Below are 17,957 nucleotides of genomic sequence, written 5' to 3' on the forward strand. Positions count from 1 at the left end.
GTTATATCACCAAAGCCAAAAGGTTAGCATTAATTTTGCCTGTTGTTCCCTTGTAATTTGGCACATTTTTATTTAATTAGATTGGGCTTTGGCTCATTCATCACATATATATATATCGAGAGAGAGAGAGAGAGAGAGAGAGAGAGAGTCAGTCATCCAAGAGGTGAGTACATTAGGTTAATCAAAAACAGGGTGACGATGTCCCAATTTTATTCAGACAGTCCCAATATTCAGGACTTTGTCTTATAGAGGAGCCTATTACCCTCCACCCCCATCCTGATTTTTCACACTTGCTTTCTGAGTCATATTGAGCCAGCTTCGCCTTAGACATCTGAGAAGTGCTGGGATAGGAGACGGCTTTCAGAATGAAAATAAACATCAGCTGAAAGGGAATGTGAGCAACCTATGAGAGGATACTCATTTAAAGACTCATGATACATAAGGACAAGATGGCATAGTTGGTTAATATACTAGCTTTACACATACCTCAAACAACCTAGGTTAAAATAAACCTTCCACGCACCAAGCAAAATGGAGCCATTCGTTAATGCCCTGCAAATGCGTGGATGTCCAAGGACCATTTCTTATGGATCAAGGTCGGATGGTCACAGAGGTCAGGACCTCTGTGGCTTCTGGGGCAGGGCTGGAGCAGCTGCCAGCAAGAGGTGCAGTGAACAGCTGATCAGCTGTTAGGGCTGATCAGCTGTTCGGTGGGAGGGGCAGCTGGGAGGGCTGACAGGCTGTTAAGCAGCCAGTAGGGCTCAACAGTGGATCAGCTGTTAGGGGCAGGGGCTCAGCTGATGTGCCGATGCAGGTAGGTTGGGTAAAAGTTTATTCCTGTGGATGCCAATCGGATGCAGATCGACATATTTGTACCCGTGCAGGGCTCTAGCCAGTGATCACTCCTCGTGGATATGTTGCATGATCACTTCAAAACATACACCACCATCTGTCACTCTCCTTTAAGGGGAGGCCTACTGGTAGTGCAGCAGAGGTGTGATAGGTGGGAGCTGGTGTGCATTACTGCATCAGGAGAGGGAAAGGCTGGATACAATACTTGGTGCCAGGGTCCTTTTCATGAGACCAGAAGTAGTTTAAAAAAAAAAGTAACCTAAAAATATTTCTAAGCAGGTACATGTGATAAATATTTAGGAACACACTTCCTCGTGTGAACTCTTAAGGTTAAAGTCTCAAGCCTACTGCTGGGTATTGCAACTGTGTCTGGCCCCTGTGTGGACAGCACTATGACTGGGAGGTGGGGGAAAGACTCCTACACCTGTCTCCCTTTCCACGTCAGCACAACAGCCACCTATAAATCTGATCCGAGAGATTTAAATCTATAACAAGGTGTTTCACCCTAAACTTGAAAGAACAGTGCAAAGTCGTCTATCAAACATTAGACATTTGTGAGAGGTGAATGGGATTTAACACATCTTGAAGCCATTCTTCCCTCGCTTCCCTCATTTCTCCAAAATGGCAAACAGCAAGCTAATGCCCTGTAGAGTTCAGAAGCTACTTCAGCAACAAATTACAATGTAACCACCAGCCACTAAATGTTTTGTGTGTGCACAGTAGAGAACAGCAGCACTGGACTGGAATCTGGTTTGTGCTCTCTTCTGTATAATACAGATGATGTAAAATTATACAATGTAAAGATATAAAATATGGAAAGGACTGTTGGAAATATTATTTCCTACTAAAAGGGATTTAAATTCAAAACATTACCAGATAAACTTCAGAAAAGCTGCAACACGTCCACTCATCCACCCCCTCAAAAATAGTAATGAAAGTGACCTTATTTATAAGTTTTATACTTTTTTTTAATTACATAAAATGCATTCTAGTCAGAAAAATGACTGTCACAACACGTTACATTGTGGGATTTGATATTTATTCTCTCCTATGGCCTGATCCAAAACCCACTGAAGTTTAGTGGGAGTTTTTCCAATTACTGCAGTGAGATTTTGATTAAAGCCTATAGTGACTTCCATATTCAAATTGCCATGTTACAAAGGGGAAAGAGTGGTGTTTCCTACATTCCAGATGTGCAACCTGGAATCTGAATACCAAACTGCATTCTCTCTGTCCTTTACATCATTGCCAGTAATGAAGATTCTCTAATAAGAATTTATCTGACAGCGTTGTCACTGCTATAAAGGCAGAATAAAACCCAGCTCACTCTTCTATGGCCGTATTGGCTCTGCACTGCTAACCACAGTAAAACTCTTTGGACAGTAAAATAACAGATAATACATTAATTAAGATGTATCAGTTTTGATATTCATTTTTCTGACAGCAGCGGCGCTTTAAATTGGAATGGCATTAAATATGGTTAAAAGTTTTTCTAACTAAAGCAGATAAACAACTTATGTTACTGTTGCTGAGTTATCAAGACTTTGGATGAAGGGCCCATTCTGCTCTCATTGAGCCCAATAGCAAAGCTCTCACTGACTTCAATGAAAGCAGGATCAGCACTAGTATGATTGTCAGTTTATTGGGCTTACCCTTCTCTTCTGATTAATAGTGCATTTAAATAAAGTTTCTCACTTGGACACAGTTCATTAGAATAAAGGTCTTGAAAATGCAGATATGCATTATCAGAAGCTCATCTGCAAGCAACCCCAAATCTAATAGCAATGAATTTGGAGAAGGAAAAAACAAAAGATTTCAGAAAGAGAGGTGATGTCATACCTAGCCAATAACCTGCCTTGCTTTGAAAAATGAAGGGGATGGGAAGAAAAATTTGCTTCAATTTCACGCTGCAAAATATATGCCCATGGCAGCAGTGGTAGGGAATGATTTGGGAGAATAGCGCATCAAACCAAAAATCAAGCTCTCTCAGAGCAGGACAAAGCTCCAGCCAATGGCTGGACAGAACAGTTAAACCAGTGACAGTTTTACAGCAAGATACCAGTTAGAATGAATAAAAGCCTTTGGTAGAGGTAACAAAAACAAAAAACAAATAAAACAATTAAGACCATGCATACACAATTATATGAGTTTGGCTTGACATGCTCATATAGTTATCAAGCTTGGTATTGGGTTTAGTAGCCAGCAATCCCTCAAGTTGGTACAAGTCCATGCTTTATTGGTATAGACAGTTGTGAGTGTGAAATCAGACAGTAACTGCTGCTGTTGGCCTACATCAGGGTGTAGTCAAATCTTACAAACAAAGAGAAAACATTACAAACTGGGGGAAATACAAAGTCACGAGACATTCCTCTTTCCTAGCTTTCATCTTTCCATTTTCGCATAAAAGACAGAAATAGAACAGTTTGTATAAAATTCCCTCCTGTACACTTGCATATAAAAAAGTTAGTTTTTAAAATATGCATATGAAACATACTAAAAATAGCTAACTACACATTTTAATGCATCCACCCCATATAAGCTCATGCCACAGATACTGTCCATTTCAACAAGACGTCTCCTCAAGACTGCAGTGATCCTGCTTAAAAGCTGTTGCATTTTGATTTGATCATTCTAAGTGCAGCCTTCATTAGGAAATGAAGGGCATACCAGTTCTATGTGCTCAACATGGCCCAAGTACTCACAGTGAAGGTCACTTCCCTCCCCCCTCCACTTTTCTGTTCTCTAATGTGGTGGTGTGGTTTCTATTCCTGAAACCTCACAACTCAAGGATCTTGCATTGTCCAATTGTGAAATGAAGAATGTTCTAGGAGAACAGGATCACTGTAATAGAGGAAATAGGTATTCTCAGTACAAATAGGCATTTCTGCAGTAAAAGGACATTGAGACAGTGCCCCAAACAATGCAAGGAACAGAAGATATACCATGCTTTGAAGATAAAGACAGAACATTGAAAAGGCTTTTCCCCCCAGAGAGGTACATGCTGACAAAACAGTGCATAGAATGAAACAAAAAAATGTCTCTCTTTAAACGTTATTAAACAAATGACAAAAATGAGAATGAAGTCCCCAGCAACTTTTGATTAAAAACATTAATTTTGTCTATTAAAACTTTTATTTTAAAAGATACACATAGAAATCAGGAAAGGGTTGGATGAATGAAATACCGCCAAGCTTGTGAATTTGTGTTAGTGCGTCAAGTCAACTTCTCAGCAGGAAAGGTAAAAAATAAGGAATTCAGCTAATCAAAGATTTTAAGTGCTTACTGGAAAAGCAACAGGCTTTGAGCTCTAACATTCACTGAACTAAGACAGACCTACCTTTGATCTCTCCATAAATTATCACAGGCAAAATGACAATTGCTTTCTTCTTACAAACAAGATTTGAAGCATTTGAAAAGAAATGGCTAACCTAGTTTAACAAACCAGAAAGCTCTTGTCTTGTGAAAGTATTCATGTGCCATCATCTCTTCATGTTCGATCAATGACAGCTTGAATATTATTAGTTACAGAGCTAGCTTTTGCCAGTTTGACCTCTGTTTTTTTTTCTGGTCTTGAGGATTTTGAAAAAAATCTATTCTTTTCTAGAGCAAAATGACCATTTTTGAAGTATTTACTATCATGTCATATTTTTATGTACCTAGGCTTTTCCTTCTTTTAATGTAATAATAACAACCTTATTTACATTTGTACTTTTTGAAAACACACCCATGAATACCCAGCTCAGCTAGGCCCAAAGGACTTCTCAAATGTCATAAAATTTGAAAGAAAGTGCTGATTGCTTTTAATAAAAAATACCCTCCCTCCCACATAATCCCAACGGTTTACAGATGAAAACACAGGAATATGATAGGTATTATAAAAGACTCCTAAGAATTGCTTTGTAATTAACCTAAACTAGACTCCATGTATATCATGCCTTTGATTTTTAAGCAGCATTTCCACTTTTAAAAATAGTATCAATGGCACAATATAGCCCTGCTGTAGGAAAGGAGATAGCAGATGCCTTTGTTCATGGTCCATGGAGTCTACAGCAGATGTAGTGTCTCTTATAAATTAGTAAACAATGTTTGTCTGTTTCTAGGTATATTTCATCAACTTTAGAAGCACGAACTTTATTGAAATAGTGTAGGCAAGATTTCATTGGTTTAAAGTCCCAGTCAATATTTCCTTCCCTTCCAGGCAAAAGACAGCTTGGGCAAAATTCTTACCCGAAGTAACTTCATTAAAGTCAATGGAGTTACTAAATCCAGGAATAATTTCAGCCCCCATCTCTATCTGTGAGAAAAACCATAGCTGTCTACGTCACTCCTATTTCCAGGAGCTGGGATCTCCTGATGGTAACTGCAATGCCGTAGGCCATTTGCATTGAGAACAGTGACACCCAGGCCTTTCAGGTAAATTTACTAAATTACTAAATTAAGTTTTACTAAATGCTGATTTCCAAAGAAACTAAGGAAAAAGTATTCCCAACAGTCTTCAGTACCTGGAACTAGAGGAGAAATGAAGAAAGCTGATAACTCCCACCACTATTTTTCCAAATAATTAGTGGATGGCTATGTGTGGTCAAGTCCTTTAGAGCAGCAGATTAGGAGATAGAACTTCTAGATTCTATTCCCAACTCTGCCACTATCTCTGAGTCCAGAGCCCCCACACTGGGGAGGGCAAAAGAGGGGGGAAGGGTACACTTTACCGGGGCCCAGAGGCCCTGGGGGGCCTGGCCAAGGCTGCAGGGATTGTGATATGTGTGCAGGAAGTGTGTTACAAGTTTGTACTTGGCCCAAAAAAATTATGCTTGGGCCCTGTATGAGTCCCTCTATTCACAATTACTCACTGGGTAATCATTAAGTCTCTCTGTGCATCGGTTTCCCGATCTGTAAAATTTGCATAATATTCACAGGGATGTCCTGAGGCTTACTTAATTCTTGTGAATAAAGATGAAAGGCACAGAAGTGCAAAGTGAAGTATTATGGTACCATGAGTAATTTAGATAGGTGACATCCCAGAACCCACTGAAAAAGGTGTGAGAAATTAAATCATTTACTGTGATTACAAACAACATGGAATGGCATTGGACTAGTGGTGTATTCACAACAGAGCCCATGGCTGGCTTGAAGATTATTCAATGCTTCATAAGTTTAATTGATACTGATCATTTTGTTTCTTAACTTTTGCATTTTGGGAGAAGAACAAGAGTTCCTACCAGCTATGTGTTTGAGGGAAAAATTTGGCCCATACCTGGTTTTAATTAAATGATTGTCTAATGTTATTGAACTGCATTTCAGTGGCATATAGATATCTGTTGCTGAGTGATTCACTTTAAATTAAATGATTGCCTATGGAATTAATATAAACTATTTCTTCAAAATGAAATAATTCTTAGTGTATATTTTAAAATAACTAAATACGTAGTACTGTCAGATAAAAGGAAACTATTGAAGAGAAATTTTGTACTCCATCTTTTTTTGGAACAATATTAAAAGGAAAAGGTGAAGAAAAAAATGCAGACATTTCATTACTGACCTAGCTCTTAAGCTGTCAATATTTCCAGTCTACTAGAGCTACTTTCTTAACTCTGATGTAAAATAGTATATCCATTTTCTTTGTGGAAATGACAAGTTAGGAAAAGTGGGCATTAAGGTAGTATTTGTGAGGGTAAAAAAAATGGTGTATGTGTAGTCAATATTACCTGTAAAATCAGATGTTTGCTTACTTCCAAACATGAAATCTAGTAACTTTTCATAAATACGGAAATTGATTGCAACTCCATTTTTGGAGTTCATTACTTGATCTTTAGATTTATGGCTATCAAACCAACTAATGCATGTCCAATTTGCTATTACTCTGCTGTACAATAAAACTACTTCTGTTATATCACTAGAAACAGTACAAACACCAACAGGAGACTCACATGCACAAACTATCAACACCTGCACAATTTTAAACAGTGGCTTCATTTACCTACATTTCATCTTAAATATACAAAAGTTGAAGGCAATTATCTTACAGCTATTCTAAGTCCAAAATAGAGACAACCTTCTTTAAGAATGATTTACAAGCAAGCTTTTCCCTCAGTATAATTAGTCTGCAGTTTCTAGATTCAAACATTTAATCACAGAGCTACAGGAATCATCACTCCATGGTACTTGTCATTATAATGTCACTGTCTAAAGAAATGTTTCAACTTCATTTCTGGCTAAAACCAAGGTATCTATTACTAAAAGAGGGACAGATTAAACTAAAGAATCTGGACAGATTAAAACTCCGTATTTACACAAGGCTATCGTCTACTGCAAGAAAAGGTAAAGTACATTCCTAAACTACAGTAAATTGAAATCTATTAAAATATCTTTCACTTGTATTACATTTTAACAAGTGTTTATTTTGATCAAGGCATTAGAAATATTATAAAATCTTTTCCTATTTTCCTTGTTTTGTAAAAATTGAAAACTAACAAGATTCTGAAATTAACGGCCTAGATTAAATAACTGTCCCATCAGTATTCATGTGGGTACATAAATGTTTGTTGAATCACACAGTTCACCTGAAACTTCTGTTCATCATTCAGTTCTGCCAAACTCAATATATTTAGTTCTCTCCTCCCAGAAGAAGAACATTTAATGATAAAAGTAAGGCCATGGGTAGCATGAAGGATATAACCTGTCTCATGGGTGTAATTATCTCAGGGTAGCTACTGTACAGTACCCATTGTCTCAACATTTTCTTAGTTGTCTAAGAGCTAGCGGATTTATTGTGATAGGATAGATACTTAAGATCTAAAATGTTTTCATCTGTGAAATGAAAGTTTTCACAGAATTATCTTCTCTCTGTGCATACAACAAAATGTTGCTATTCTATGTACCGTACAACACATTTGAAGGTAGTCAGTCTGGTGGTGGGCTGACTCCATGAAGATAAAGTTTCTTGGTCCCTAATGCAGAATAAAAATTTGATAAGAGGTGTTACCATACGTTGGCAGTACAACAGATAATAATAAGCCACCACAAAATAACTAGATCCTGTTGAGATGAATGTTTGTTTCCTGCTCATAGAAAAAAAAATGCTTTGATATTGCAGTGTATGATACTGCTGATAAAAAAAAGAGAAGAAAAAATGCAAACAATTGTACTGCAAACACTCTTGGTAACACACTAGTGAAAGACGTGATTATTGCTACTCTTAATCAGCACCACTTTCATCTAAGATTCTTCACTTAAATCACATCTTTATTCTCTTCCTCTGTCTTTCAGGAAGAGGAGGAGGAGGCATTCCAGAGTCTATGTCTTCAGATATGACAAACTGTATAACCCACTAAACAAAAAGCCAATGCTGCAACTGTCCCTGTACATGGATAATTTGTACCCTCATCAATTCAAATGTGTTACAAAGATCAGCAAAACAAAGTAATTCTTGCTATAAAAAGGATTCATTAACCTTGCTCAAGGTTTCACTAGGACTTGATCCTGAATATCAAGTTTCCTGCATTTGGCTGTAAATTAAACTTCATCTCTAACCCTATGAGGCACTGAAGAGCAGCTCTCCTTATATGGGAGGGGAAAAAATCATCATTTGATTCGTATAAAAGAGCACAATGTGCCTACTGTGATTTCATTTATATTTTTCCAAAACGAACAGGCAATGGTCACAGAAACTATCTTACCTATCTACGTACGACTTAATATAAAGAACAGTCAAGTGTACATTTCCTATCTAATTATAACATATCACAAAGATAACCAAATTAATAATGGTTATTCTCCTGCTATCCTTCAGAGAAGCAACAACATTTTTGTTAGGCTTCCATTGTAACCTATTCTTATTACTACACATCTTGCATTTCCTTCCTCCTACTAAACAGCATGCTTTCTGAGTGTATTTGTACAAAATACTTGTCATCAGCCCCCAGAAAAAAAGATCACTCTCACGAGTAACCACAGTATAAATGGTCTCAGTCTAAACCTGGAACTCGGGGTCAGGTTCCTAGCAACTAAAGACATGCACACTGTCTTCATCATCAAGGCCAACAGACACATCTTCCTCTACTTCTTCGTCTAGCTGAAGGCTGCCAAAGGAAAACTTATTTCTAGGTACAGGAGAGGAGCTCAGTACTATGGGATTTCCAAACACAAGAGGGTGAGTAAATGGATTAACTATTTCTGAGTCTGAATCACTAGACTCTGTTCCACTGCTGGTGGAGCCCTCCATCATTTGGATGGCAGCCATATGATCCATCATGCCGCTGGCATATAAAGACTGCATGACTGGACTCTGCTTCGACTGTCCAGTAGCTGACACCCCATTTGCCATCATTTTGCCTTCTAAAGGAATCATCTTAGCAAGCCCCCCTTTACAATGTCTCTCTGATCTGTATTCCTGTCCTGGCGTTGAGGACACCTGGCTCAGGATAAATGGGTCTGTTTCTGACTTATTATGGGCATTCTGAATTTTTTGCAAATGAGGCCTTGGCAAACCTGGAGAACATTTGCCGTACCCAGGGCAGCTACAGGCATGAATATCTTCCTCCTCACTCCTAGCCCTGCACTCATAGCCATTTTCCGAGACATAGCCCTGAGAGCCAGTTCTATTCAAACTCCTGTTAGGACTTGACCCTTTGCTACTGGGTGGCAATGGAGTGGCCAGTGGACTACGGCTGTCAGGGCTCCTAAACAGTTCATCAACCAGTGAGCTGTGCCTTGGCATTCTGGGGCTCCCACCAACATAGAAGGACATATTAGCAGGGTTATCATCAATAGAGTCGTCAGTGATATGTTGGGAAGCCTTTATAGAGGCTGAGGAATCCCTATATCTAGTCCTATTACGATTTTCATCTCTATAGAGAAAATAGGCACCACTGGTCAAATCACCCTCATAATTGTCATTTGTTTGGGAATGTGACCAGGTTATTTGTCCTCTGAGAAGGTCATACTCGCTATCTACATCACTGCAGTCAATGAAAGGAATTGAGGTGCTGCTGCCATGAGCAGCCCTGGATGCTGGACCTGTGCTTGGTTGTTGCGACTGAGATCTATTCTGCTGTGTCCTATCCTTAACGACCTCCTCTTCTTCCTCCATTGTCACCATCACTGCTCCATCCACCCTTCCACTTTCCTTCGGGCTCTTCTTCAGGGAAGGGCTCCTGCGCTGTCCATTGTCTTCCGTTGAAACTTTCAGTTCCTTCCCTTGCCGGCAGCTCTGCACCATTGGGGAATCAGCATCATCTCCAAATGTAAAGCTACAGCTCTGGAAAGAGAAAGACAGAAGAGAGAAAAACGAGGGGAATTCATTAAGCAGGATAAAACACAGTCTCTGCTCATGACAGAGCACCAGGATCATGTCCCGTAACTTCTAGCTACCATGTAGGATTGCTGGTAACTCATACTTTAAAAAATATGGAAGACTCCAAGCATGAAGAGCAGAAGATGGTCCAGGAAAGAATATGAGCTGAGCATTGGAGAGAAAGGAAATAAATTTGCAGATATATGTATAGTTTATTGCAATTTATGATGAAACAATGCATATGGGCAATAATCAGCATTGTAGAAACACCAATATGCTTGCACTACTTAAAGAAGCTAGGTGTGACAAAGGAGATGGATATAAAAATGGTAAATTCAGTGCAGTCCAATTGCATACAAAACCAGAACTCCCAGAGTTGGTTCATGGGCAACCCCACATTCACCTGGTAGAGCAGCCACTACCACTAGCCACAAGACTTTCTTCTCTTCACGCAAGCGTGCCAGTGCACACTCAGTTCTTTACTCCCTCTGTCTGATCTGTGCTAAAAATATTAATCTGTCTTTTGAATTGACCACAAAATGTAGCTTCCCTGAGTTTACTGGAACAGTTTGCAATGATGGATGGTATGATTCTATAGGCAATCAACACAAATTGCTAAAGCAAGCCAAAGGGTGTGCAGATAAAAGTTTGTGGGCCATTTGAAATAATTAACCAGGCACTTTGCCTCGGCCACTTTTGCTTTAAACAGCAGCAGTTTACTGTTAATAGAACAGAACTAATGCTTGAGATCTACCAAAGATAATAACTTAAGAATTTTTAACGGTCATACAAAAAATGGAGAAAAGATGTTCTCTCCTGCCACAGAAGGCAGGACAAAAGGCACTGGGTTCAAACTACAGCATAGCAGATTTAGATTAAATCTCAGGAAAAACTTCCTAACTGTAAGAACAGTAGGACAATGGAACAAGCTGCTGGGGGGAGGGGGGCGTGTAGAAGAGCCTTCACTGGAGGTTTTCAAAAAGAGGCTGGATAGGCCATCTTGGATGGCTTAACACAACAAATCCTGCATCATAGCAGGGGGTTAGACTAGACAACTCTTGCAGTCCCTTCTAACCCTGTGGTTCTGTGTAATTGCTATAAGGTGTCTCTTCCTCTAAGGTCAACACAACAGAACTTCTTGTCAAGCACAAATGAAATTCCACTATCACACTGAACTGTGGAAAAAAATCATTCCTTTACTCAGGGCAACAATGAGCTGCAATCTCAGAACTTGACAATGGCTCCTAACTTTTTTGGCAACTGTACCATTTCACCAGACTGTGAGTTTGACTGTGCCAGGCTGTCCCTACTACTTGTGCCTTCCAATCCTTTGTGTGCATTCTAACCCCACAGTGGATAAGGCTCTTCCAAATACATGCTCGGTATACCTTTTAGTTTTGCTGTATTTTGTAGGTTAATGTGCTCAGAACTGAGTGATAAATGGGCAGTAGACACATACAAAGGACCTGGAGCAGGAATTACAGATCTTGAATTACAAAATCCTGAAGTATTAGAATGGATAGACCTACCAGTGATTTGCAATCACTGTATCAGAGTATTTTAATCTTTAAAATAGGTTTTATGTAAAGAAAAAGAATGCCCATGTAGTTAGTTTTAAATTAAACTCCTCTAATTAGTGAGTCAACAAGAAATGCTTAAAACGTATCATTCTGGGTTTCATCAACATTACTGACTTGTTTTGGCACCTCTGCATGCTGTTCTGAAGGTTGTGCAGTCAGACTCCTGATGGAACGAATCTTGCTGTGTTTCCTGAGAGAAATCACATTAAGAATTTAAAGCCACATAAAGCTTTTCATGAATAACCAGCAGTCACTTCCTTAACAAACAAAAACACCAAATGGCAGCTTTATAAATGTTTGCCTTGAAACTGATTCACATTCTTACTTTTTGTAAAATTTAAATAGAGTATGTTTTATAGAAACACCATAATAGAGAATGTAGGGCACTGAAGCAGAAATCTTCCATCCCTAGAACATGAGTCAGAACATAAAATGTTGCCAGGTTCATTGTACATTTCAGCACTGACTTTAAACTCACCATGAATCAGAATAATTCAGAGAGAATTGGCACTGGCAAGTTAGAAGCCTTCCCCTGACAGCTTTCAATTAACATCCACTGGTCAGTTGTGCCTATTAATGGTACTTATCTCCTTCTCCTCAGGTGCATGTTATAAAAAAAATCCAATCCTTTTCTATTTAGGAAGATTAATCACTTCCCACACTAACAAGCTTGATATTCAGTGAGTCTAAGGGGAAGTTATCTGCCAGTGGGACATGCAATGCTGAAAAGTATCCAGACTATTAACTGAGTTACAAGCCCATAGGAACTGCAGCAATTTGAGCAAGTGTCACAGGGATGGCTGGAGGCTGGTTTGGCCCCAGTTTTATTTAGAGAAACCTCAGTGTTGCTCTAACTTATGCCTGATGGTAACCAATTATGCCAGCGACAAATTGCCGAAGTAACAAAGGGGATTTTGCATAAGCCAGGGTCAGCATAGTTAACTGGTAAGCACAAACTGTTCCTAATTCAAGAGCATTTAAAAAATTAGACCAGCTCTGTAATCTCTCTCGCTCACCTTTCAAACTGTACTTTCTTGTGTCCTCCTTCTTTAACATAGTCAAGAACCTGCTTCTGAGTCCGGCCACTGGAATAAAACCACACTTAAGTCATCAATCCTAAAGTATTACATTTATTAATGCTTAATACAAATTATGAGAGCAGATTTACCATGTAACTTTCTGTTTCTATGGCATAAAGTGATGTACTATTTTTTGTATCATAAATGCACATGTAGTCTGAAGGGAGTTTGATTTAACCATGTAGTCAGTGATAAGCTGCTTCATGCAGTCCATTTTCAGCTTCCATCACTCACCTACCAAGCTCAGGGGTGCACATAAGAAGCCAGGCATGCTGGTGCGCAGTTGTAGAGACTGTACCCTATGAATTCATAGTAAACTACATACACAACTATTTCTACTGAAGTATTAACTCACATTTCGTAATTGGAATGCAATGCATCTCATTGTACATTGATGGATAAAATGTCACTTGCGGTTTTTGCTATGTCAATACCTTTAGAAAGATAAAATACAGACCATTTCACCACTGCCTAAATTCAACTGTGTGCCCTTTACGGTGAATTATGTTACTGTCACCAAAGACAAAGGGAAGAGAAAGAGAGATTTCAACTTTCCTCCTATGAAAAAATGTATCTTTCTGGATCATTTCTGCAAGTTATATTTCAGTCTTACCTCTATTAACTGGTGTCAATAAACACTGGTATTGAATAGAGAACAGTGAAAATACATTTCAGGATTCAATTGTTGCTCTTAAAGACATTTAACTATAGGTACAAACATTTTCTGTAGAGATTCTGCCTGAGATGGATTTCAAGCCTTGCTCTTGTATTCCATGAAAAAGGAGTCAATGCCAATCACTTATATTGTGTATGGACATGAATACCAGAAGTAAAGGAAAGCAATGGAATTTGCACTCAGTTAGAAATGCATATCCCACACCCTGGAAAATGTCCGGTGAGGAATACAAATCTCCAGACCTCTTGTGAGGCACCAACTATAGCCAGGCCTACTGCAACAATGAAAATCAATACTTTTCCTATAATGCGCTCAGCAAAGATCACAATGAGAGACATAAAAAAAGCATATGGCTCCACTCCAAACTATGTGCATGTTTAATCGAGTATGTTGAGTGTGTCTGCAATTTTTTCATTTACTCTGGCAGTCATTAAACCCTACAATTTAGATTGCAGCTTTTGTCTCCCCCCACGAATAGCTCCAGGTCTTTCCATGTCATCTACTTTATTTTCACACAGGAAAGAAAGCTGGAAGAGGCTGGAAAAGAAATCAACATGACTGCATACCTCTATGAGACAACTGGTGTCTCTGATTTGATAGCATTTTGAACTCACTTTGCACAGGTGTAAATGACCTAACAAGATGCAGGTAGTGGAAAATCAGGCCCAATATGTGTCCTATAAGAATCAAATGGCATTACATGGAAGATGCTACAAATAGTCCATCCAGCAGCAAACATGGGCAGCAGTTACACATCAGCATTTTTATACACTAAGACCAAAAAACATTAAGATATTTGTCAGGCTGTACGTAGGGAGGCCAGGGAAGGAAAATCCATTCCTCTTGTGATCTGCAGAGTAGAACTCTCTCCCTGGGAGCATGAGGGGCACTGATGACAAATCACAGGAGTAACAGATGTGGGGAACTAGTGGGCCTGTCTGGTGTACAGATGGATTGCAGGGGTTGGGATGGGGTGGAACAAGTGCAGTGGATACTATTGGCTTCTCTTCACCATTGCCTTTAGCAGCTACTGTAAGTGGAATTTAGGATTTTATTCCACAGCTTCCCATGCATTACTCTTGTTGAACAGGTGGGTTAGCAATCATAAAGCAGCAGTTTGCAACACCAAAGAGAAAAACATTAAAGATCTAGGATTAAAATAAGGACAGTGAGATTTTAATGGGGAAGAGGAACGATAGCAGGAGACAGAAAGGGGAAAATAGGTCTTACCTGAACCTAAATGATGAACCTCTAGTAAAAAGAACAGGTTTAGGCTTTGGTTTGGGCTCCTCAAAGAGTCTGAAAAAGGCATGGTGTTCTACACAGATCTTCCAGAAAGACTTGCAAAAATCCCTACTGGCCATCAGGAATTCCAAGGTGTCCTGGAATGAACTCTAAAAGATGTAAGAGCATTACTAATACAAGTGAGCAACACACTGGACATATACATTGATACACTGATGTTATGCACAAATTCTCTCTCCTGACTCGCCTGTCTCCTTGCCCAATGAGCCCTCCCGTTCATCCCAAGAACCTAATACATACTCTTAGCATGACTAACAAAGAGCAATTCCCCACAATTTTCCCAATTGCCTCATGTAACAGACCTAAGACAAGGCTCCTCAAATTATTTGAAGAATGCAATATACTAAATCAGAATAGCCTGTTTTTCTTCTCATTCCAATTTATATCTCCACCGGCTGACATTTCAGCATCCTGTGGCAGCCAGCCAGGAAAGAACAAATGGATTTTACTGAATGGCAGCAGCGTCCATATTTCTTTGAAGCACAGTGTTCAAAGAAGACATACAAACATAATCTGCAGGAACTTTTCTGAACTGTCATTTTAAAAGGTATGTCTTGTAGGAAGCCCTTCAACTAGATTAACACATCCTTTCCCTTTCCTGAGAAGCATTTAATCATGTCTGCTTCCCTGCTCCTGTCTCAAATCCTTTCATTTGATTTGATACCAGCCTCAGAACATTTGTTTTGTGCATTGTATTACAAGAAAAGCGATAGGCTATATCTCACAACTGTGAGAGTCCTCTTCAGTCACAAATATCGTATGGAAATGCGGAACTGCTGAGCTGCTGATTGTTCACCCCCCAGTACCCAGGCAAAAGCATTCAGTTTTAGGGAACAGAAGATCACAATTGCACACCACAGCAGAGTGCATATTCCAATAGTTAAACATCACTAACATATCAGTTTGATGTTAATTATTAAGAGTGTGCCCTACACCAAGTTCACCAGCTGAAGAATTCAACAGGAAGAATCACGTACTCAGCATGGCATTGACAGTAATATTTTAGTAAATGGAGTGACAGCCATGGAAATACTCAATATCTTTCTTGGTTGTTTGGCTCTTAGCTTCTCTGCTGAGTCTGCCCAGCGTGGCTGTCGCTTTTAAGGTGGACATGAGAGAAATTGTTATCAAAGCACTAGCCCCAGAGATAAGTGTAAATGATCAATTAAAAAACCCCTCACTGATTACAAACCAGGCAACTAAAACATCTAGGAATTTACCAGAGACCCTCTCCGCAAATTGAAGCATATCAAGGACTTACGTTGACATCAGGCCGTAGCTTGATAAGAAAACGCTTCCTCTTGAAGCTCAGCTTTCGAACCTTAGACCAGTTGAAGGCATTGATCTTGGTATGACCCTAAAGATGACAAACAAAGCTAAGTCACATTACAGATAAAAGGAAGAGTTTAGATATTCCAAGAATGTATCTGTAAGGTAAATTTGATAGTTACCAAAAGCACTTTTGTATAATCACTGTTTAAAATGTATTTGCTCGAAATGGTGCCATTACTAATTGTTTAGGCTCCAATCCTATGAACACTTACACACATTCCAATTTAAGAACATCATTAATTCTACTGACCCCAAGTACTTAAAGTTAAGAACATGCATAAATGATTACAAGATTGGGTGCCTTATAGTGCAGTAGTGACTACATAATTCAGTGAGGGTCAGTGTCCCAGGCAGACCCACTCTGCTCAAAAGATGTTACAATACAATATTATTAAATGTTGGGCTGTATTAGTTATCAGAAAATTTTTAAAACTACTGCATTCCTCACATATGACAGGAACGTCTAAACTCTCTCTATTTTTAATCTGATCAGTAAAATCATCATTCCTTTAAATAGCTCCGCTTTCTGGGGGAAGAAATAAGCAATGGGGGTATTAATCTTTAACACATAACAACAGAAGTAAAAGGAAATTATATAAATTAATTACTTGACAGTGTTTATTTGATGAGTCAGGAAATGCCTCCTAACTGCTCAGAAGCCATGAACTATGAAAGGCTTTGTGTATGTTCAGAATCAGATTGCACCATTTGAGCAGGACATTGTTTTCTAATTAACCTATGCTAAATTTAGAGGACGATTTAAAGTATTAATCATTTCAATTTAGCAATAAAAAAACCGTTACTAATGTTTCTGTGACTGTTGTTCTTTGAGATGTGTTGCACATGTCCATTCCAGTGTAGGTGTGTGTGCGTCCCGAGGACAGTTGCTGGAATATTTTGCCCTTAGTGGTATCCAGCAGGTCGGCTCCAGCACCCTTTGGTGCCACACACTCATAGCGCTGGTATAGGGAGCCTCACCACCCCATGCCCCCCCAATTTCTTCTTACTGACTGACTCTGATAAAAGGGGATGGAGGGCGGGTCTCGGAATGGACATGTGCAACACATCTTGAAGAACAACACAGAAAGGTCGGTAACCGTTTTTGCTTCGAGTGCTTGCACATGTCCATTCCAATGTGAGTGACTCAAAAGCAGGTACACAGGAAGTGGGCTTGGAGTTTCAAGGACAAGCTGACTCCAAGATTGCGCAGCCGAAGTTGGCGTATCTGGCTTGCTGGGTAATGGTGTAGTGTGCTGAGAATATGTGCACTGAGGACCAGGTTGCTACCCTGCAGATATCTTAAATAGGAACTTGCGCTAGGAAAGCAGCCAAAGAGGTCTGGGACCTTGTGGAGTGAGCTGTCAGGTTAGCCGGAGGAGGGACTCCTATGAGCTCGTAACATGCACAGATACATGTGGTAATCCAAGAGGAAATCCTCTGGACAGAGATGGGAAGTCCCTTCATTCTCTCTGCTATTGCTATGAACATCTGGGTCAATCTGTAGAATGATTTGGTCCTTTGAATATAAAACGCCAGGGCCTGTTTAACATCCATGGAATACAGGTGCCGTTTCTCCCTATTTGCATGCAGCTGAGAGTAGAATACTGTTAAAAAAATTACTTGGCTTCAGTGGAATTGTGGGACCACTTTTCGGAGGAACTCTGGATGTGGATCTTTGAAGAAGATTATATATAGGGGTTCCAATGTGAGTGCTCGGATCTCTGAAACCCTCCTGGCTGAGGTGATAGCCACTAAGAAGGTCACTTTCCAAGAGTGGTGTAACAGCAAGCATGTCGCTAGTGGCTCAAAGCATGGGCCTATAAACTTTGACAGGACGAGGT

At 39.5% G+C, this 17,957-nt stretch overlaps 1 protein-coding gene across 7 annotated transcripts in view; it reads right to left on the reverse strand.

Moving 5' to 3' along the window:
- FARP1 (FERM, ARH/RhoGEF and pleckstrin domain protein 1) overlaps positions 1-17,957 on the reverse strand; it is a 343,144-nt gene that overhangs the window by 75,461 nt on the left and 249,726 nt on the right. For 6 of the 7 annotated variants that reach the window (XM_067536881.1, XM_067536880.1, XM_067536884.1 and 3 more), the window contains 5 exons: positions 16,046-16,141; positions 14,710-14,873; positions 12,741-12,809; positions 11,839-11,914; positions 9,868-10,108 (listed from right to left, as the gene is read on the reverse strand). In XM_067536881.1, coding sequence (XP_067392982.1) covers positions 9,868-10,108; positions 11,839-11,914; positions 12,741-12,809; positions 14,710-14,873; positions 16,046-16,141 — 646 coding nt within the window. The remainder of the gene's footprint in view (positions 1-9,867; positions 10,109-11,838; positions 11,915-12,740; positions 12,810-14,709; positions 14,874-16,045; positions 16,142-17,957) is intronic. The other variant, XM_067536882.1, reaches the window with a different exon arrangement.

Source organism: Emydura macquarii, unplaced genomic scaffold, assembly GCF_026122565.2.
Source record: "Emydura macquarii macquarii isolate MOO-44397 ecotype Brisbane River unplaced genomic scaffold, CSIRO-AGI_Emac_v2 contig_3671, whole genome shotgun sequence".
NCBI classification, from domain to species: Eukaryota; Metazoa; Chordata; order Testudines; family Chelidae; genus Emydura; species Emydura macquarii.